The sequence below is a fragment of the Phocoena phocoena genome, chromosome 12 (assembly GCF_963924675.1).
Source record: "Phocoena phocoena chromosome 12, mPhoPho1.1, whole genome shotgun sequence".
NCBI lineage: Eukaryota > Metazoa > Chordata > Mammalia > Artiodactyla > Phocoenidae > Phocoena > Phocoena phocoena.
The window spans coordinates 28166858-28190934 of NC_089230.1; the positions used below are offsets into that span (position 1 = coordinate 28166858).

The 24077-nt window shown below is 35.4% G+C and overlaps 1 protein-coding gene across 1 annotated transcript in view; it reads left to right on the forward strand.

The window, feature by feature from the left end:
* HBS1L (HBS1 like translational GTPase) overlaps positions 1 to 24077 on the forward strand; it is an 82304-nt gene that overhangs the window by 37865 nt on the left and 20362 nt on the right. The window contains exons 5-8 of the mRNA XM_065888598.1: positions 14187 to 14295; positions 18672 to 18934; positions 19406 to 19571; positions 22279 to 22396. Of these exons, the coding sequence (XP_065744670.1) occupies positions 14187 to 14295; positions 18672 to 18934; positions 19406 to 19571; positions 22279 to 22396 (656 nt within the window). The remainder of the gene's footprint in view (positions 1 to 14186; positions 14296 to 18671; positions 18935 to 19405; positions 19572 to 22278; positions 22397 to 24077) is intronic.

Below are 24077 nucleotides of genomic sequence, written 5' to 3' on the forward strand. Positions count from 1 at the left end.
GGCAGATGGATTCTTAACCACTGCACCACCAGGAAAGTCCCACTCATGATTTTCTTACCCAAAGACAAAAATCTTGTGTTTTGCCACATTTCCTTTTATTTTTTTTCTATGCATTTTTATTTTTTGTTATTAAGGTTTGTACATACAGTTATACATACAATTTTGTATCCTGTGTTTTCCCTTTTTTCATTTTCTAACTGCAGCACACATTTTTAAACGTGGAGTCAATTTTTACGTCCCAGTTTGATCCACAGACTACTTTAAAAATATTGATTAAAAAATTATAAAAGGCATTTTAAATTTAAACAAAAACTACTGTTCTGAACTAGTGCTTTCACATCTTTATAGGTCCTATTCAAATTTGAAATTACTTAATGCCATCAGGTAAACAAGCTTATTTTTTTAAATGTCCCTTGTAATCCTCTCATGTTTAGTTATGGATTTTATGTGAAACAAACCAAAAAACAAACCTTGGTTGTTTTTAATTGGATTTAAGAATGTTATTTCCTAGAGAACAGTTTTAATTAACTAATACCCTATTTGATGTGGCTAATAGTATTAAAATGTTCAAACATTTTACAGTTGATGTCATTTAGAGATTTAATGTATATATGTGGGGGAGAGATTCTCACTGAATAGGCTAAGTAGTTATTTTTTAAAACTAGGAGTATGAGGGCAGGAACCTTAAAAGGTCATTTGAACTAGTTTCCTGACTTGAGACAGATCTTCAAACATCTTTTTAGTTATGAACGTCAGACCAGGCAACAAGATATAATTTGCAAAGAATGTTAAACTGGACAAATTGTTTAACTTACATGAACCTCACTTCTTCATCTATAAAATTAGTTTTATACCAGATAAGTCATTCTCAATAATTTTTTCTGTCCCAGGACACCTGAGATATACCACTTTCTTGTCAGCATCAGATCTGTCAGTGACAATGATTTTCAGAGGGGGCGGGGGCAAGGCTGTGCTTGTTTTCTTGATCTACCTTCTCCTCCCAAGCTGAGAATCCCTGGCTCAGAGAATATATTACTTTTTTCCATATATCAGATTATGTAATCTTAGTAAATATTTGAGTGTCTAGTATGTACTAGGCCACTGGACTGGATCTTGTGGAAAAAGTTTTAAAAATACACTTGGAGCTCAGAGGTTAGTTGGAGAGGTAAGGCACATACTTATATTGATATTTTACAATACAGATGAAAACAATATATGCTCCATCAAAATATACAATAAAGGTTTTTTATTTCAAGTCACATCATTTTGGTCTGGAATTATCATTTTCAAGAATTTGGAGGGCTTCCCTGGTGGCGCAGTGGTTGAGAGTCCGCCTGCCGATGCAGGGGACACGGGTTTGTGCCCCAGTCCGGGAAGATCCCACATGCCGTGGAGTGGCTGGGCCCGTGAGCCATGGCCGCTGAGCCTGCACGTCCGGAGCCTGTGCTCTGCAATGGGAGAGGCCACAGCAGTGAGAGGCCTGTGTACCGCACAAAAATAAATAAATAAAAGAATTTGGGATTATCACGTGTGACCTAAAATTGATAGTATTATGCTATAACGTATGCTTTAGGCCCTAAATGTCATGTTCCCCACCTAAAATGAGCATAAGCAAAAGGTTAAGAAGACAGTATCTAGATGTTTGTTATTAGAGGAAGACTAGCCTACCCTTGTAATTTCCCACTGGAAATTAAAATTGTACTAAATAGAAACTTCTTTGTTATGCTGAGAATGATTTAACCGCTAGGCTCTAACTGTATTCTTAGGAGATTTTGAAATGCAAACGTTAAATGAAGTCAGCATTACTGATTTGAACATTATTATCAGAAGTATCTGAGTAGATACTAAAAATCAGAAAATCATGATTTGGACAGAGCATTAACATTTTATAGAGGCACTTGATTGAGCAAGTTTCGTATACTTTTAACTTCAAAATAAACCTGGTTTGGTTATCTTGGGAAATCCCCTTCCATGAGGTCCTGAGGAAGTGCAACCAGAAACATGGTAGAACGGAGAGGGTGCCTTGGAGACAGCCTGAAGGAAAAGACTCCATTTATCAGGCTCGTGATCTTTAGAAATCTACTTAAAGTTTCTTCTATAAGATGGTGGACTGCACCAAATGACCTTTAATAATACAACCTGCAAATTTGCATGATTGCATGAACCTCAATTCCATGTAGGGACTGTACAAGGAATGTGAACGCTTATTTTCTGCCTGGCTCTGTTAGTCAGCATTCCTTCATTGGACATTTGCTACCTTCTCACCTTTCATTTTCTGTAAGTTATTTCATCCATTTCCGGGTCTTAAGTTACTTCTTGTGTTTTAATGGTGCTCTCATTTCTTCTGTTCTGCAGACTCAATTATCCAGGTTTCTATCCAATTTCTATTTGTCTTGAAAGAATCTCAGATCCAATGTGTTCTATATTCATATCTAATTTAGAGCCCTAGGGATTTAGATCTCTGTTTTTTTGCCTCCCTAACATTTAATTCATCACCATATTCTGTTACTATATTGTCTCTCATGCTTGTCCCCTCTTACTTATTTCCTATGCTGTGGTGCTTGCTCAGCTGTAGTCATAGCACTTGTGGTCTCATGCAAAATTCTCTTAATTTCTTTGTTTATATTTTCTTTCAGTCTTGTCATTCTACATGTCCATCACATCTAGAATGAAAGCTACCTGATAACAGAGAGTATTAGTCATCTTGTGTCCCCCATGCCAAGTAAATGTTATAATTTAACTTGAAAAACTAAAGACCCGAGATAGTGTCTAAGCAGTGTTTAAAAAAACACAAAATATTGGTGGCAATCTCCATCTATTTAGGAGGAAGCAGTTCCTCTATGGACTGCTCTAATTTTGCACTTGAATAAAAGACTATCGAAGAGAAGCAGTATCCTGACCAGCAGACTTATTTAGCTCTCTTGAATGTATTCTCTATTGGGTAATGACATAGGCATCCACTTTTCCTTGCTAGAAAATTTGGGAACTGTTCTTTGTCTCACTTTCCTACATACATTCCGGCAGCAAACGTTCCTAATTTTACCTTGTAGTATCTTTTAAATAACCCTTTCTCCATCGCCATCGTTCTTATCTTATGTCAGTTCATAGAATTCCTTACGCATATCAGTACAACAATTTTCTATGTGCTTTCTCTCAGTCTTGTCTCCACAATTCATTTTAAAGCACAATATGGTATGTCATACCAATGCTTAAATTCTTTTAGTGGCATTTATGTTTCAAAATCAAGTTAAGTACCTAAATGTTATATGTGGCCCTAAATGAGTTGCCAGTTTTTCTGTCCTTAAGTCTCACACAATTAATCTCTTTCCCTATATCCCAGCCATGCCGATCTACTGTCAGTTGTATGCATTGTGTCACGTTCCCTGAGCCCCTGTTCCTTATTTTTCCCTCCAAGATTCATTAGGAATCTTTTGAAGGAAACCTTGCCTAATTCTTCCAGTATGGTGGGTTAGTACCTTTCCTATGCACTGTCACTGTACCTGCATTATAGCAGTTCATACTGTAATACTGTTTGTGTGGTATCTCTATTAGACTTAAGGTTTCTTGAGGATAGGAATCATGTCTTATTCTTTGATCTGTCTATTCCAATACCTAGCACAGTGTCATACAGCTGACAATTTCCCTCCTCCCCACCATGAATTAATATGTGATTGTCAGAGAGTAATTTGTGTCTATAGATTCAATGTGGTATGAATCATTCAGTACTTAATATATGCCAGGCATTACTCTAAACACTTAACATGTGTTAACTCATTAAATTCTCTTAACATACCTATTAGGTAGGTTCTAATATTGTTATCATTTTACAGATGAAGAAACTAGGCACTGAGGGAAGTGAAGTGACTTACTTGAAGTCACATAACTAAAGTGGCAGGGCCTGTATTCAACCCAGGCTATGTGGCAGCAGAGTCTATGTCTTACCTACTTTACCAGACTCTCAAGTGAGAGTTGAATTGGAGGATTTTGACATGGAGTGGTTATTGGGTATATAATGTGTATTTAATTCTTTTGTTAATAACTATTTAGAGCAGTATTCAACTGGAGGTGATTTTGCCCCACAAAGGACATTTGGCCCTGTCTGTAGACATTTCGGGGATGCTGTTAAGCATCCTGCAATACCTGGGACACCCCTTTGCCTCCATCAGAGAAATATCCTGCCCAAAATGTCAGTAGTCCTGAGGTTGAGAAATCCTGCTTTAGAAAATCTGAGAAGAGCAGGATAGATTTGACCATGTTTTGTTTTCCCCGTAAGAGATGACATGTTCAAAGACGTCACATTTATAATTCCCTTTAGTTTTCACCTTCATTCCTTTAGGAATTTATTAGAGCATTGAAAGAGCTATTAGGAAATTATTTTGTTTATTCAATTCAGCATTCAACAGACATGTATAAATGATGCGCCATGTATCACATACTTTGGTTGCGGAAATAGAAAAATCCAAAAGATTCAGTCCTTGCTGTCAAGAAGCCTCAGAACCTAACAAGGGGTTACTTAACACAAAAGACAAAACTGTTTAGAGCATTACTTTCAGCCTTACTAGAGCATTCTGAATATAAAGTTGTCGTTGGATTATTGATTGGATGAACTTTGTACCTTTGTTTCAAAACATGAAATAAGAAAAAATCAAGAGCATCTCTGAAGAATAGTATAGAAATAAGGTTTTAGTGTTTTGAAATGTTTTAATATATATGCTCACTTAAAGGTTTTTAATTATAAAAATTATACATAGTCATTGTAACATAGAAGTATGTAAATTTTGATATGAAAAGTCACTTCCTCTCTTTCCTAATATCACTCTCTAGAAGTAATAACTTTTTTTTAAACTTTTTATTTTATATTGGAGTAAAGCTGATTATCAATGTTGTGATAGTTTCAAGCGCACAGCAAAGCAACTCAGCCATACATATACATGTATCCATTCTCCCCCAAACTCCCCTCCCATCCAGGCTGCCACATAACATTCAGCAGAGTTCCCTGTGCTATACAGTAGATCCTTGTTGGTTATCCATTTTAAATATAGCAGTGTGTACATGTCAGTCCCAAACTCCCTGACTATCCCTTCTCCCCACCCTTCCCCGCTGGTAAGCATAAGTTTGTTCTCTAAGTCTGTGAGTCTCTGTTTCTGTTTTGTAAATAAGTTCATTTGTATCATTTCTTTTTAGATTCTTCATACGATTTTTCTCTTTCTCTGTAGAGGTAATCTCTTTTAAAAGTTCACTTACATTCTTGTAGACTTTTTAATGCCAATAACATAATAATATAGCATCTTTGCTGTATAATATTGCAATTGCTTTTCCCATTTAATGTGTTATTGTTTTCTTTTCAAGCATGTAGGTTTACTATTTTATCTGAAGCAAATTATTTCATTGTTTGGATACATCATAATTTGTTTAACCATTCCCTTATTGAGGTCCATTTCCAGTTTTTTCACCATTACAGGCAGCATCACGGTAAACAGTGTTGTTCATATATTGTTGCACAGTAGCGTTAGTGTTTCTGTAGAATGCATTCCCAGAAATATAGTGTATATAGTAAAGTTTTTTATTTTATCAGATTTTCTCCCTGCCAAAGGTTGTACCAGGCTGTACTCTTGCCAACGGTGTCAGATAGTGCTCTTTTCCCCATTTCCCTTTGCAACGCTGGATGCTAATAAAAAAAAGTAGAAATCCTTTTACTTATTCTTCTGTGCTGTTTTTCCGTTTGTCCCCCCTCTTCCACCATCTCCTCTTTTCAGTCCTCCCCTCGCTCCTCCTGCTTATCCGTCCCCACCCCCCCCACCCCCCCGTTTCCTCTGCTACACCTTTCTTTGACTTGTGTATTTTGAACTGGTCTATTTATTGGTTTGTAGGAGCTCTTTATACACACACACACACACACATATATTAACCCCTTGTATGTATTTCCTCACATACTTTTATGTTGGCTTGTGGTATCTTTAATCAGAGAAAATTTTTAAAAATTTTATGTAAAATTTGTCAGTCTTATTTGAAAATTAAATATATTTTTATAGTATTCTTCATATCTTTAATCAACAAGGAATTTATGTATGAAACACCATAAACGTATGATAGAGTCTTTTTCTCAAATGGATAGCCAGTATTCCCAATACAATATTGAATATAACCCATTCTCTTCCCACTGATTTGAAACATCTCTTTGCATATGTTGAATTCCTACTTAAAACTGTGTAACGTATATATTCCTATAAGAATATTCAGTTCTTATTTTTATGTATAGCAAACATAAATATATTACTATTAATTGGTTCATTTACAGATGCTCTATTCTAATTCATCAAGCTATTTTTGTGCCATTACCACATTTTAACTTACTTCAGCTTTATGATATTTGATATTGTGGTAGTTCTAGTCCCCTATCATTATCCTTAACTTAAAAATTTTATTGGTCATTCTCTCACATTTACTTTTCCAGATGAACATCAGCTTAGCATGTTCTCTTTTTTTTGTATGTACTCTTGAAACTTAACTTGTATGACACTTAAGCGAATTAAAAAAACCACTGGGTTCAAGCCAAGGTGAGGTATACTTTTTGTGTTACTGCTTATCTGTGACTAGGTGCATGTTTATTCTAGCACTTTTTGATCCTATAAATGCCTAAAATCATTTTAAAAATAAAGGCGGTTAATGGGTGCAACAACATCCAGTCAAACTAAAGATACTTACAGTAAATATGTATTGACCGCAAACTTCAGTAATTATTTTTGATTTATGAGTTTTCTGGCAAGGATATTCTATGAACAATGATGAGATAATTGCATAGAATAAGGTCTTTTTTGTTGTTGTTGAGAATATTTTAAAATAGTTGGTGTGCTTTTACAAGTATAATATTTATTACAAAATCTTTGTCAGGTAGATGGTATTGGTGGTGATACCCTTATTTTGCACATGGGATAAACTAAGTCTCTGGAGTATTTGATGACTAGGTCAAGGCTCAAGGTCGTGAATGTTTTGGTGGCAGAGCCTTAGATTTCCAGCCATGCTGATTAGAACTGATTACTGCAGGGTGGAAGATATCCATAGAGTTTAAAGCACCCTAGGACTGAAGAGTGGGGGATGCCTCATTAATGGCTACGGAGAAGTTAGGGAATTATAGACTGATGGACATGGCAGCATCTTTTATGAAGAAATCATTATTACATACAAGTTTCCATGGTTTTTTCTCTTACCTCTTCTTAATTTAGCCTTTCCCATTTCTAAATAGTCTCAGTTATTATCTTCCCTACTTTAGAATATTTAATATTGTTTTACTTTCTACTTATTGAATGAGAAAATAGTCCTTGAAAATAAATCTATAAAAGATCTTTTTCGTTTAAAGAGTTCTTTCCTTCAAAGCTTCAGTTATATAGTCTTTAAAAATTTATTGATCACTGCCCAGTCTTTTTCAGAATATTTGCCCCATTAACCCTTACAAATGACTTTTCCATGTTATTTTCTCTTCCTTTTTGTTTATTTTTCAGGGTCAGATCAAAGCTCATTTCATTTGTTAAGTTGTTCCTAATTACTCAGGCGCATACATAGAATACTCTTGCTTATTCTTTCTACAACTTAATCTCCACAGTGTTTATAATTGTCTCAGAATAGTGTATAAACTCTTTGAGGGACTTCCCAGGTGGTCCAGTGGTTAAGACTTCACCTTCCAATGTAGGGGGTGCGGGTTCGATCCCTGGTCAGGGAACTAAGATCCCACATGCCTCGGGGCCAAAAAAACAAAACATAAAACAGAAGCAATATTGTAACAAATTCAATAAAGATTAAAAAAAAAATGGTCCACATCAAAGAAAAAAATGTGATTCATACCTTTTTTTTTAATCTAGCTCTGTCACTGCCCAAGGCTGCATAATCTTTGGCAAATCAACTGTTTTGAACTTTAGTTTCTCTAAAGTAAAGTAGGAATAATTATACCCATTCTGTGTGGTTGCTGTGAAGGTAAAAAAGAGCATATAAAAACCTCCTGGCAGGAAAGCGTACAAGAGTGCCCATAGGAAGTGCCAGATGGACTTTCTAGAACCCAGCGCTCTAAACACTAGGAGGTGGCTGGTATTTTATTTATTTATTCATTCATTCACTTATTTATTTATGGTTGTGTTGGGACGTCGTTGCTGCACACGGGTTTTCTCTAGTTGCCGCGAGCGGGGGCTGCTCTTCGTTGCGGTGCGTGGGCTTCTTATTGCAGTGGCTTCTTTTGTTGTGGAGCACGGGCTCTAGGGACGCAGGCTTCAGTAGTTGCGGCACCTGGGCTCAGTAGTTGTGGCTCGCGGGCTCTAGAGCACAGGCTCAGTAGTTGTGGTGCACAGGCTTAGTTGCTCCGTGGCATGTGGGATCTTCCTGGACCAGAGATAGAACCTGTGTCCCCTGCATTGACAGGCGGACTCTTAACCACTGCACCACCAGGGAAGTCCAAGGTGGCTGATTATAAGTGCAGGAAGTAGGTAGAGAGTAAATTGAGGTTATTGCCTTAAGAAGAGAACTAAGATAACTTGCAAAAACAATAGAGATCAACTCATGGTTTCAAAACTTAAACCCTTAGGGGTTGATCATTAAACTCTGTTTCTTGAATGCTTGTTGTGAGTAGAGCACTGTGTTGTGTGCTTTGTACTATGTGGCCAGGTGTATGAGGCACTTCTTATCTTCAAAGAGCTAGTTAGTCTAATATTGATTGTGTTGTGAAGACCAAAGGAATTAGTCGAAAGAGCGTAAATCTTGTGGATATGTAAGCAGGAAGTTTCATTAAATTCAGCAAGTCTATGACAATCGTGTGGTGCTAGGGAAATTTGGCTTTGAATCCTTTACAAAGGAATATACATTGAAAAATGTCTTCAGGAAAGGGACCTAGATAACTTCATACTCAAGAGACAGAGGCAAGTAGATTTTGCTGCTTAGATCTTAACCCCAGGAAGGAAACAGTAGAATTCTGGAAGAAGTAGTCCAGCAAGGGGTAACCACTAGGGATAGAAGAAACGTTGCTTTAGAGACAAATGGAGTATGAGAAAGGAGAAGTGGACAGGTAGGTAGCAGCATGCCCTGCTGCTAAGGTGAAGTCACTTCTTTGTTACTTGGTTTTGTTGTTGTTGTTTTTTTTTTTTGTCTACAAAACAAGCAGGTTGGACTTGATGAACTGGGTAGCTGTTATTTTCATCCAAATGAAAAATCTAAAGGATGATCAATTCTTCATCCTACTAGAGACTGAACACTAATCACTAATATATTAATCACTAATATATGAATCTTCAGAACATGTTTCTTTCTGGTGACCATGATTTGGTGGGTGGGTTTTACATGACTTGGGGGAGGACATTGGTACTTTTCTTTGGAATGGCACATTTTAACCTCCTAGTAGGCTATTTGATTTAAAGGACACCTTAATGGTTTGGGAGTCACAGACACATACATCCACAGAACTAGAAACCGTTTAATTTACTTCATTATGTAGATGAGAAAACGGAAGCTAGTGAAATTAAATGAACTGTTTAAGCTGTAAGGTAGGTAACAGTTAATTAGTGGCAGAGCAGGAATCAGAATCCAAGCTCCTTATTTGCATCCAGTACTCGTTCCATATGCTGCCATTATTTTGGGACTTTCAGTGCTCAATTTCTTGAGGTTGTTAAACAGAAAATGAATTTGTTATTTGGTTGGGGAAGATGAAGGAATACAGTAAACATTTTACACTTTTATGTGATGGATATATGTATCTCTTACTGATCCATGACTGATTATTTTAGTTATTAGTTCATTTCTGACCTCTGTCAGTAGATTTTGCCTGTCATCAGCATGATGGTAGTTACGAGGGGGACTGTGTAATGCGGTTGGATAAGTCAAAGTATGTCACATTGCCATTAATAACAGCTTAATGGAAAATTTACTAAATGTGTGTTTTCATTGACTATGGAGAACATCAAATTGAATTAACATATTTCCAAGCTAGCCTGAATCAAGGTTATCTCTCAAGTGGAGGGTTCTAGGATTGGAATTATTGGACCCCTTGAAATAGCATGCAAAATTTTGTGTGTGCTGTATTTCTCTGCCAAGAGTATCCCATTGTTTTCATTAGCTATTTCAAAGGGGTATCTGACCTAAATAAAAAAGTTTATGAACCATTGCTTTAATGGGTTATATTCAGATCTGTAGTACTTTTTCCTCTAAAAAATACTTTCATTTACATAACCAAATTTTTGAAATACTACATCTTAGGTTTGAGGTTTGATATCGTCTAGATAGGATCACCAGAAATGAAAAATAATATATTTACTGCATCCCCAGAAATATTACAGGTTCATATTGTGACTTTTCTTTGCTTAAAGACCCACCTACTTTTTAAAAAAAGTCAACATTAATTCAATGTACTAAATGTATAAGTGAGTCAAGGGATTTTTTACACACAAAATAGAAGGTATTAAAATTAATCTTAATAGGAAGTGGGGATTAGCCCTGTATAGCCTGGACTGAGACGTTTTTATGCTTTATGGTTCTTTTTCCCTGTTTTGACGGAGGCCAAAGTCTGCCATGCCTCTATCAGTCAGGGTGTTCTCCCCACCTACACACACCACTGCCCTGCCCCCTCCTCTCCATCACCATCACCATCACCATCTCCATCACCATCACCATCTCCATCACCATCACCATCACCATCACCATCACCATCACCATCACCATCACCATCACCATCAACATCACCATCATGCTCTCAGTTTCCTCCTTCCTTATCACTCACTCACCTCTCACTCTTTTTTACCTTTGCTAGAACTTTGGAACTGCTTTTATCCTGGAAATCAAACCCCTCCACAATTCTCAATCTGTTTTCCTAGTGTTTTTTTCTACTTCCTTGCCTTACTTCATGTATATCCTCTCAAACCCCAGGGTCTGGAAGGTCAACTTTATTTTCTTTTCTGCCTTTTCCAACAATTATTCCTTCACCCACCCTCCTTCCTTTTCTCCCCTTCCATCTCTGCTCCTTTGAAGTTTCTGTCTTTTGCCCGAACCAGCCTTTTATTACTCTTCACTGCTCTCATCTCTTGAACAATCTCATGGTTACTTTTCCTTATTCATCAAGACTTTGGAAGCTGGCTGACAGTGTTCTTCTACACCCTAAGCTCTTCATGATCATAGCTTGTGCATCAATGTGGAGAAACAAGTCCAGCGGCCTGGACTTGCAGTTCCTTGACCCCCTCATTTCCAGTGACCTTCCCCTCTCATCAGCAATTCACTGTAACTCCACCTCTTCCGAAATCATGAAACCGCTTGTCCCATTCTGACAACAGCCACCTAGTTGTACTTCTTACATCGTTACCTTTTCTTGACCTTTGGACCCCTCAACTTTCTTTCAGTACATCAGTACTCTTCCTTTGTCATTTTATTTGTTTAATTCAGCTTAGAGCTTATTATTTATCATTTCAATAACTTTCCCCCCTTTTGTTGCCAGTACCTTCAACCACCTTGTTACTCTGCCCTTTTTTTGTACCTGTTGGGTAGAAACTTCACTCTGAATGTAGCAGTCAGTCAGTGTCTTCTCTGTGCCTGTTCCTGAATGGCTGAACCTTGCTGGAAAAAGCCACATGGATAGGCAGATGGATTCCACTGCAGATTCGTTATTGCAGATCTTAAATGGGCCCTCAATACTATCCAACGATTCCCCTATTTTTGTGTGTATTCAACTCATTCTTTGTGCAAAGATTATTGAAAACTGTATTTGCTTCACCAGTCTTTCTACTTTTCTTATTCACCCTCAGTCTCACCAGGTAACTTGTTGCTATGTTACGGAGAGAATAGAAGCTAACTGTCAGGGGTTTTCATCTTCTAGCTTCTCAACATTGTATGAGAATGTTGAGATCTGGCTTCTATTACAGTAAAAGTGCCTTTCTCCTATTTTAGTTCAGTTTCTACCTGTGCTTTATGTCCCATCCCTCTCTACATTCTCAGAAATTCTAAAATATCTGACATGATCTTTTTTCTTCCTGAATTTTCAGCCAGCCCTTTCAGTTTTATGTTCCCCATCAGCTGATGCCATGTTTCCCTTTTGCTACCATTCTACCACATTCCTCCCTTTCCAACCAGAATTTTTTGAGAGACTCATTAGTCCATATCTACAATTGCTTATCTAAAGCCCTTGGGACCAGATTTGACTCAGAAATCAGATTTTTTGGATTGATAAAAGCATTAACGTCTGTGGTATGATAACCCCAGTGGAATTTGGGGCAGCACCATTTAATCATCACATTGTTATTTCTGCACTGAAATGTATGGCTTTCCACTTTAAATGGGATAAATAAGGGCTACAAAAAGCTTCACTTTAGTCCAGGTCAGGTTTTGCTTCCAAATGAGTTAAAACAAAAAACCTTAATTTTTCAGAGCTTTTGGATTTTGGAATTATGCATAAGAGATAGTGGACATGTACTTGCTGCCTGTTTTCTCACCTTCTTTTTTTTAACCCATTCTGGCTTTGCCTTCCCTCACTTCTCTCAGATGGTTCTTGCTAACTCTACCGATGACCTTTATCTAAAGGAATCGTGTCACTAGTGAATGTTTTCAGTCGTCTCACTCCACTGCACAGCAACTTCAGACTCTGGTGATGCCACTTCCCTTAGCTTCCTGGGCACCATCCTCCCCGGCCCTCCTCTGTCACCTTTTTGTAGGCTCACTGTCCTCTTTCTTGCTGTCCTCTATCTGTGATTAAAGGTTGAATTTCTTCCAAGGCTTTGTCCTGAGACCACTCCTTTTCTTACTCAGTATTCTCTCCCTTGGTGATCTCACTTATGTCAGTGCCTTCAACAGCTTATTATGTGCTGATGAATCATAAATATATGCTCCAGCCCAGACTTCTCCTTTGAGTGTGACCCTGTTTTACCTTCTCCTCTCTTTCCCTTCCCCCCACTTTCTTACATCATTTTGTTGGCTTCCAGTTGTGTTAGAAAAAGCATTAGGATCTTTGCTGTGGCTTAAAGGTCCTGCATTGCCTGGCCATTGCCCCCCTCTTCAGCTCCATTTAACTGTGTTCCCTCTCCCCTCTGCTTTTACTCCCTCTGAAGGCCATGCTGCCTCCTGCAGCAGGGCCCTCATACAGCTACTCTCTGCTTGGAATGCCCTTCCTTTCTGGGTAGTTTATTCTTGCTCATTTTTTGTGTCTTCACTTAACTCTCATTTTCCTATGGAAGCACTCTAATTCATGTGCCCTGTCACCAAATCTGATAGTACCGTATACAGATTATAACACTAATAACAGTCGTAATTTTATTTTTTGTGATCAGTTTTCTCCACTAGACTGTAAGCTCTCTCAGTACAAGGATTATGTCTGCTTTTGTTCACCACTATATTTCCAGCGTAGTGCTTGGCATATAGTAAGCAAATAGCAAACATTTTGAATGAATTATGTACATTAATTATCTTTTCTAATTTTTAAAAGTAATTTCTGTATATATATTTACCAGTGTAGCAATGCGGTTTCCATAGTTTTATGTGGACCCAATCCTGATGGTACTCTTACTGAAAATAATAAAGATACATTCTGAAGAATTTCATATATATTTTTTAAAGGATCAAATGCATAAAAGTCTTACTTTGATCTAGCTCGTAATTTATTCTCCTTCATGTTCTTAATTTACTTTTTCTATGTTGACTTCTTCCCCTGTATTCTATGGAGATATCAAATATCTTACTAAGTCTAGTATTGTGAGCAAGTAAAATATATGCAGTATCTAGCACAATTCAGCAGACTCTCAACTTGCTCATCAGTTTGTAGGTATCACGATTAAAAATAGTTTAGCCATCTGCTAACTGACCGGACAATTTTAGTATTGTGAAAGGGTGTGGTAGGAGAGGGAGATACAGGGTCTAGGTATAATGTCAGAATGAGGCTCAATGCAGAAACCACCTTGTGACCTCTTAATACTGAAACTTAAGAGTCAGTTCAAAATTAGGAAGAGATTTGGTGGAGGTTAAGCACAGCAGAGTCCTGACAATGGGGGATTTCCCAGAATAGGGTGACAGAAGAATTTCTTTCAGCATTTTAAAATTTCGCTGAATATTTTTTAGAGAAAAAATACGTATAAAGATGTGATTCTGTGAAAATTACCATATATGTATTTAGTGTGTAATAAATGTTTCTAGGAATCAATTTGAATTAACTAGACTTTTATATTTTACTCTTTCATTAGGAAAATCAATAGATTCCCAGTCATCTCGAAGTGAATCTGAAATTGTGCCAAAAGTTGCTAAAATGACTGTATCTGGAAAGAAGCAAACTATGGGATTTGAAGTGCCTGGGTAAGGTTTTTAACCCCTCCCCCCTTTTTTGAAATTAGTATTGTCTCCTTGTTAGACTGTAGGAAAGAGAATCTATTTCAATTTTGCATAATATAATCATTGAAGTATAATGGGTCCTCAGTATGGCATAGTACAAAGAAAAGGGTATGAGAAATTAAGCTTGATTCTAGACTTACCTATGTATATTAACCTACCTCACTGTCAGTTTCCTTATACAAATTAAATATAGCTACTTTAACGTTAAAAACCTATGATTTTGTGAAATCTAGCACTGTGAGGTAGGGAATCCTTTGCCACTAGATGGTGTAAGTAAGCAGTGTTTGGAAATTAAATGTAGTTGGTGAATCAAGGAATCATTAATTAAAATTTTTTTACTATTATCTTTAAACTCTTTTAGATTTTCATACTGAATAAAATGGATCAGTATAACAAAGACAAAATATAAAATAAAACTTACCTAGAATTGCAAATATCTAGTGAGAAATGATAATAAGTCATACTTTAGTAGCACTCATTTATTCTTTCTTTTCACAGTCTTTAGGATTCTCTCAGGAGTTTTTATAGACAAGGGAAGTGGGTTGCTTGAGACATAACAGCACAGTTTAAAGACATTAACTTTAATTTTTTTTTTTTTTGGCCACACCATGCAGCATGTGGGATCTTAGTTCCCCTAAAGACATTAACTTTAAACTTCTTTAAAAGTTTTCAGGTTTTTCAATCATTTCATAAATCTATTATTTATAAATTATATATATTTTGTCTATCAGACATGAAACACTATTATCAAATATAAACGATAGAGGATTTTTTTTCCCCAATTTCAGGAAATACAAACTCAGTAGCCATTTTTTTCTCCCTTACAACATTCTTTTATGTAAATTAATAGAAGTATCCATGAGTCTTGGTTGGGAAGAATGTTAATGATTACCTAGTTCATTTTTTTGGTTTTATTTTATAGAAGCAAGACTTTATTCATTAGATTTCAAATTTAGTGAGGGAAAGAAGTCCATATCTAGGACATAGTAGGCATTCAGTATATGTTAGTTAAATGGATGAATGAAAAAGTTAATTTTTAATTTGAGTAACTTTAGCCCGTTAAAATAATTCTGAATCCTGATTCAGTAACAAAAAGCTCAATGTATGTCTTTTCTCTCTGAATGAAGGTTGGGTTGTAAGAATCATAAGTACCTTTTTTATTCTCATGTCTTGAGTGCCATTTAATCCTATTATGGAATTATTTTCATTGAGAGAGGAAAAAATAAATAGAATACACAATTCCTTGTTCTAAGGCTTTTATAATCTTATGCAGAAGGTTTAGAAAGCAACATGCAGATGAGCATAGTACAAAGAAAAGGGAATGAGAAAATAGGCTTGATTCTAGACTTGTCTATGTATATTAATCTATATATTAGAAGTAAATGCATAGTTATCTATGTGAATATTTATAAAAATAATGGGTAATAACTGATCAAGAAAAAATAAATAGTAAATATAAGTAAATAATTCTTAGAAACCCACCTCTATGCTTTACAAGTATAATGCAAGCGTTTCAAAATCTTACAAGACTATATGCTTCATGAGGACAGGGACCATTAATGTTCATCATCATATTCCTTTCGTAGAATAGTTGTTTAAATATTTATTGATCGGAGTCCTTGGAGAAATACATTTTATTTTAAAAATAAACCTGGAAATAGTATAAAGGTAAAAAGCAGCCTGTGAGCCAATATTTTGATGTGGCCCTGTGGGAGATGTCATCAGAATGTGAAAGGTCTGCAATTACAAATGGAGATACTCAGAATGCATATAGTTGCTCAAGGAACAAGCTATATTTACTTCAAATACTTTTATAGGATTTTGGGGGGACATTTATAGTAGGGTTAATACTTAGGCTGTTGTTTTGATTTGGTCTCAAGAAAGCACAGAGAAACATAAACACTTTTGAGTCAAGATTTCAGCATCATAGATTTCTACATAGTGTGATTCCCAGTGGCAGCTTATAAAGAAAGGATAATGCATTTCTTAGAAGAAACTGAAACAGCAAACTTTTTCTTCACTAATAGTAAAGATAGTAAATATTTCTCTAGAAAGTGCAGTAAGTAAAAATCGTTAGAACCTTGCATAGAGAACAAATAACTCTGTGCTTAACCTCTTCAATCTAAATTATTAGCTTTCCAGTATCATTTAAATAACTCAAAGAAAGATTAAGCCTCCAGATTCATGTAGAAATATTCCCACTCTTGGAAAGATGGTTTTAAAAAAAACAGACCGGTCACTTTAAAATAGTAGATAAGGTTACAAAATTATATCAGAAAGCACCTGAAAAAATATTCAACCAACCTATACTTTCTTTTGTACCAGTCAGTAATTATAATCCTGAACCCAGAATGGTCATTTTTAGACCTCATCTTTGAGATTTTTCAAAATCTTAAAACATTAGCTTTTACTTCATATTACGCAGGAGTTTTTACTAAGTACAGACTTTTGTCGATGCTTTTCTAATTACTTTGACCCTTTTCTCTAACATTGTACAGTTTAGTGAACTAATTTGCAGTTTGCCTAAAATTTACTTGAAGGGAATGTTATTATGAAAGTGAAAGAAAAGCAAACCTTTCATGTTACTGAATTGTAAATGAAACAATCGAGTCAGGCCATGTTTTATGACGCTCTTCCTATCCTGAGCAGGGCTGCCTGGATGGGTGGATGAGCTGAGTTGCAGGCCTCAACCCACTGTGTCAGCCATAGCTGTTCTGCTTTTATCTGTTTTCCATGTTGGAGTTAGCGTGAGCTTTCCTTTGAAGAAAAGCCTCTGTCACTGAAAACAGAAAGATTTGCAGCCAGAGATTGTGATTTCTCTCAGGTCTGATCAGAACCAGATTCTGTGACGTGACTAGTCATTCTGGTTGAATACTTTCATTGTAATTTGTAGGGTTTTTTTTTACTCCCCTAAATGCAGAGTTATCATGTTTTTGTTTTAGAGAACTAGCTGTGGTCATTCAAATAAATGTTTGCAAATTATATTTTAAATTTGATTTACTTAACTTGGTTGGACTCTTAAAAAAAAGAATGGGAACATTTTCCACATACTGATATTTTTTCCCTGTAGTTTGAGATGAAGCTAATCTGTCTAAGCAGTGTTTAAACAGTGAACACCAAAGTTGGTTAGTGGAGATTTGCAAAACCAAAATAAAATGGGAATGAATATGAGGCTTTTAATGAAGTTGCAAATATAACGAATGTGATTTTTTCCTGAGGCATAGGAGGAAGGGTCAGTGTTGAGCATGTAAAAACACCCTGAGGGGGAACAATGAATCTGTTTTTGTTATTGTGGGCAAGAAGAAAATATTGACAGATTTACTGTTCGTATACATTTCCATTAGCTGCAATCCTTAAGTTATTTTTGTAAACTGCTTTCTGTATGTAATTCTTCTCTGCCAGATCCACATTGAGTCACATATAATTGGTTTCATTCTTAATAACTTGCAATTTAACCTGTTCTTTGTCCTAATTCTGTGTCGTTGAAGGAAAGGTAAGACAAATCGTAGTCTGGTTGATTAGATTACATCCTTTATAGCTATCCGTGGCATAGCACTGTTATAGTTTCTATGGAGGATAGTCCAAGAACTATCGAAGAAATAAGATCAGTGTTTACTTTTGGAGGCAATGTCATTGTCAAGGAGGAAATAAGTTAAGCTAGATGGTATTGCTTCTACTTTACATATCTGAGTTCCTCAATAGATTGTAAGCTTTTGGGATCAGTTGATAACTTTTTCATTTCTTTATCTTTTCTTCTCAACATCAGTGCTAGTATATGTTAATATAGTTTTTAGTGAATCAAGTGTTTGTTGAATTAATGAATTAAAACTCTTTTGCCAAAAGTAATAAGAAAATGTACACATTTAGCAATATCTCCCTTAAGGATAGTGTTTGAGCAAAAAAAATTGTAAGTTTCTGTCTGGTTGGAGGAATGAGTTAGGGATAAAACTGATAAAGCTATTTTTTTAGTACTGATTTATCTCCAGGAACACAATGCCAATTTTTGCAAAATATCTCCTTTATGCCATCTGTTTTGATAGGATTGTATAGCTAAGCTATGGGCTTACACATTGAATTTCAGTTATTTTATGGGATATTTTCTTCTTATCTTAGTTTTTGGTCGTCTGTTTTTCTCTTGGGATCTTCCATGTATGTATTTGTGTGGTTTGGGTCTAGCTACTTATCATTTCCACCTTAACAGACTCTAGCCACTTAGTGAAGATCATTTTTTGGTCTGCAAGTGTAAGGAATATGAAGAGACAAATTCTCTGCTCTTCTGACATTATAGGATGTCAGTCGAATTGTTTTAAGCACTTTATTCCTATCTATGCTTTCTGTAGAGTAACTGCTGAAGAAAATGGTCATATTTTCCACACACCTCAAAAAGGACATTCTAGTGAAGATACCGGCCTTGTTTCTTCTGATGTACTTGAGACCGCTTCTAAATCAGCCCTTCCATCCCACACCATTCAAGCATCAGAAGAGCAGAGTTCAACACCGACACCAGTGAAAAAGTCTAGCAAGCTGAGGCAACAAATAGATATCAAAGCAGAGCTGGAAAAGCGGCAAGGAGGGAAGCAACTCCTCAACCTAGTGGTCATTGGTAATGCCCTTTGTTCCTCTGGATTGTCAGTCAACTGCTTAAGCCCAGTAACTTTCTAGTGGCAGCATGGAAACTCATTCCACTCTGCATTTCTCTGTGGGTGTAAATAAACATGAAGCAAGGAGGCATTGCATCATAATGTCAAGTTTCCAAGGTCACTCTGGGTGAAATAATGCCAAGTTACTAAAGAGGTCATTAGACTTGGTTGTGGCATTTTCATTTTATGAACATTTGAAAATTGCCTGTCTCATTGATAATCTTAATTTCCAGAAATAAAGGAAAATTTCCCCCCTTTAAAGAGACATGCTTTTTTCCCTCCATTTAGACATCTTAACTGTTCTTTGATAAAAATTGGTATTTATTACTCTAAACACTGACATGAACTATTGAATTACATATTCCTGCAATGCCTCAATGTGAACAGCATCTAGAAAATGTATCTAGTATTAATCCTCAATCAATTTTCCTTAGGTCATGTTGATGCTGGGAAAAGTACTCTGATGGGCCATTTGCTTTATCTTCTGGGTAATGTAAACAAAAGAACTATGCATAAGTATGAACAAGAGTCTAAAAAGGCTGGCAAATCTTCGTTTGCATATGCATGGGTCTTGGATGAGACTGGCGAAGAAAGGGAAAGGTAGTCACTATATTTCAAACTTTTCATTCTGAAATGGTATATAGTCTTTTAAATAAGTATGTAAATATGTTGAATATGCATGAAACAAAGCATGAAATATTTTAGAGACTATTTTTAGAAAAAAGTTTTCAATTATCAGGGAAATGTTTTTATTGTAGTTTTCATTGTAGTCTACGTACATTTTTTACTCTTCCAAATTCTATGAAAATAGTTTAAAAAATGTGTATTAAAAATTTTTTTTAAAAGCAGAGAAAAAGGCAGTAAAAACCCTTAGCTAATTATTCTGTGGGAGAAGTTTCGGTTGTCACTTCCCTGAGTATATGTCAAATTGTCTTGATTTTGAATGAAAATTATGAGTAAGACTCTTAATTTAAAATTAATATATATAATGTTAATATACATAAGATTATTATATCAGGTTATAAAGGAAAGGTAACTTTTTGTAGTAAACTGTCTTCTGTCTAGAATCAAAATGACCGGTAAATTCAAATTACCAGGCTTAATTCATCTTTATACTCTCTGTACTATGCTTTTATGAGACAGAGTCAACAAACAAGTAATTAAACCTGTCTCCTACCAAGTAGATCTAATCCATTTGATTACTTCTGTATGTGTTACTGTGTTCAATGCTAACTTTGGTGAGATTTTAGGAGAATATAGATATTTATATACCTCTGGCCAAAGTATTTCTTTTGAAGTCTTTTTAGATATTTCATGTTAGAACTGGTAGGGATGGGGAAGCCAATGGCACCTTTGTCAGGAAAGAAAGAGGACACTTATAATTAAGTGAAATGGCAAATATACCTACTGTCTCAAAATAATAAAGACTGAAGCCCTCTGAAAATCCTGAATCAACAAAGAAGTTACTCTGTTCTCTTCATTCTGAATATGATTAGAGAACATATTTGGATTTTCATACTTTTTGAAAGTATGTTTATTTTCTTGGAGTATTGATATAAGATAATTCTCAATAAAGCAGGTCACAATATTCCTTAGCTCTTCTGGTAAATAGAATTTTATATCATAGTGGTTTGAGTTTTGTTTTGTTTTTTTCTTGTAGGTGTCTTTCTTATTCTTCATAGTATCACAAGCTTGTTTTACAACCTAGTAAGAAAAAATAGTTGGACAGTTACACATTTTGGGAAAATGAATATTGGAAAACAGAATTTTGTATGATATCAGTATTAGAAGACTAAATTTCCACCTATCAGCTTATTAAGCAGATTATTGATATATGGCTTTTTAGTTTTTTTGTACCATCTATTAAGTAGGTAAAGAGATTGAGGACAGTATAATTAAGTTAGAATGGCTTTGTTTGAATTTACTTCATGTGTGAGTTGAGCAGGCAAGTAAGCTAATAATCTATCTCTTTCCTAGAATAATTAATAATTGTAGTGTTTTTTTAACAATAAATCTGCTAGTTGGCTGTCATGTTTTTGCTGCTGGTAGTTTTCTGTTGCTCAGCATGCTACAATTTTTAGAATATTCCTTTATTCTGTAGGTAGCAGAAGCTTCCATATACATGATGGGAGTTGTAATTCACCACTATATATTCCTTAGTAGCATTTCAAAAATACAGTGAATTGCTTATCCTACCATGTTAAATATTTATAAATCCTCTGTTCTGCTCATGTGTTGGACAGAAATTAGTAGCCTGAGTGACATTTTCATATCCTCTCAGTTACAAATGCAGAGCAGAGCTGGGTCAAAGAGTATGGTCAAAGCAGTCCAGGGAGGAGCTCAGACTCAGTCTTGGTTCATCACTATTCTCAGGCACTTATTTGGGGATTATTAAAGAGAATTAAGTATCATTTTTGCAAACTCAAATGGCCCATGGTTTCGGATTAAACTAGAATAACTTGACTAAGGAGACCCACAGTTACCTGACTGCTAGGGTGAACACATAGTTTACCATTATAATTGTTGGGACACTTTGGTAGTAGAAGGGAGTGCTCATTCCTTACTACGGACTATCCTGGGCAAACCAGGATGAATAATTACCTAGTTTATTGCCCATGTGATTTCCCTTTTTAAATTCCTGCAGTCTAGAAAGACTTGCTACTTTTGTAGACCCTCCTGGGCTTTCTTATATCTGAATCTATGTTTTTGTGGCTAAGAAGAGGCGCTGTGTTGGACTCCAAGAGGATGACATGGGATGTAAAACCACTACTGTCCCTGTCTCTCAATTGTTAAAAAATTGTTCATCTCCTTTGATATTTCCTGTTTGCTAAATGTGTAACATACTGACCAGCCTTACAAATGAAAGTTTTATAAGTTTATTTCTATAATTAGTGAAGCATAAATGTAAGAAAATGAGAAAAGATACATCCTGATAGTGGTCATTCTTCATTTTTATCTTTTCTCATCTGCAATATTTATTGTTTCCCACTCCAGATATGTCCCTATATATCTTTCTTTGTTCACAATCTGTACTGCTTCTTACTGAAAAAAAAAAAAAAGGAAATGGGAAGCATCAGTCATTTTGATTACGCTCTTGTTGTATCCAAACCTTGTTTTAAAGCCATACCAGTGTAATTCTATTACAGCAGAAATTCCAGATAGCCTAATTATTCAAAATAATAGACTATATAATAGAATTCCCATTATTACTTAAGAATTTAGACTGTCATTTCACCTATATTATTAAATAATCCATAACACTGATTATTTCTGTGGTGCATTCTAACCATTTTATGTTTTCTTTAAGGGGAGTAACAATGGATGTTGGTATGACAAAGTTTGAGACCAAAACCAAAGTTATTATATTAATGGATGCTCCAGGCCATAAGGATTTCATTCCAAATATGATTACAGGAGCAGCCCAGGTACCAGATATTTTCTTAACCAAAGTACACTGATTGTACATAGAATTTCCTGATGCTGAGGTTATAATGCTAGGATTATAACTTTTAAAATATTAAAATTTTAAATTTTAACTTTTTAAAAAATTTGAAAAAAATAGAGAAATGTATTTTTCATGATCTCTGTTGGTACTTTATAAAACCTTTTCTAATTTATTACAAAGAAGCAAATGTATAACAGCTACAAATTTCTTTGTAGTAAAAATAATGGTAAGGGCTCAATGAGGCATAGCTTTATAATTCATTTATTACTAAGTTGGAGTGAATATTTCAACATCTGCCTTTTTACTATGTTTATATTCAAGTCATATATCTTTTTAAAGAGCTAATTTAATGCAGAAATAGTGAAGCTTGGGAGTCTTCCCCCTGTGGTTTATCTGCTTTCTTAAGATTAAAAAACCATTGCAGTTTGTAAGCTTACATGATTCTTAATGAGGATACTGAAAAAACCAAAGATAATAACTTTAAATAATTAAAATAATGCAAATAGCACTACACATATAGGACATTGATTTCTTCTATAATAGATGACTACTGGAAAATATGGAGAGTTCAGAAGTTTGTGTCACTTGGCAAAAGTGTTCAGTGATTGACCATTTTCTGAGTTCTTCCACCCATTTAAAGGGAATGTTTATCAACAAATGTTATGAGCATGTCAACCTAAAAAGGATGTTATGTGAATAAGTTAGAATATATTTGAAGATAAATAAGGAAGTATTTGATTCTATTTAGGGAAGTTGACATATAATTTCAGAATATTAATTGACAGTCCATGGACTGAATGAGATAATGAAGATTGAAAAGTAATAATTATCACGTTGATTGACTACTGAATACAGGCCAGACTCTGTACTAGGTATTTTGCATGTATTTAGTTTAATCTAATCCTTGTAACAATTCTGTGAAATACATATTAGCCCCATTTTAAATTGATATACTTCTCATTGCATTTACCAAAGGGTATATTTTTCTTTGTTTCCTTATGTGTATGTGTGTGTATGTATGTATGTATGTGTGTGTATGTGTATGTATGTGTGTGTATGTATATATGTTTTCATTCAATGAAAACTTACTGAATGTGCCAAGCACAATGGTAGGCAGTGTGGAGATATGATGGACTATAAAGCACATTTTGATAGTTTAATGGGAGAGGCAAACACCAGAACACACAATGACACTGAAATGTTTTTTAATCCTAGAATCTTAGAGTCCGGAGTAATCATAAAGAACATTTACTCCAAACTCCTGATGGAATTAGGGTAGGAAAGGATTTTAGAGATTATTTAATTGAATTCCATTATAAGACAAATGAAGAAATAGGCTCAAAGATATTAAGTAACGTACCCAGTGTATGAGGTACTGTGGTAGGCTTTTCTGGATACAGAGATACATATAGCACATGTTGCCTCTCCTCAAGGAAATCACAGTGTAGAAAGGTAAGACAATGAAAGGCTAACACAGATGTACTACAAGAAGAATATACACAGTATACATGATGGATGAGGAGAGATCGCTTTTTACCACTTAAAAGGCTTCCTTGAAAATGTATAGGCATTTAAGCTCCCAAAGACAAGCTGTTGCTTAGAAAGAATAGAGAAATTGCCCAGTAATGTTTTTTGAGATGTTAATAGGAAAGGGGATCAGG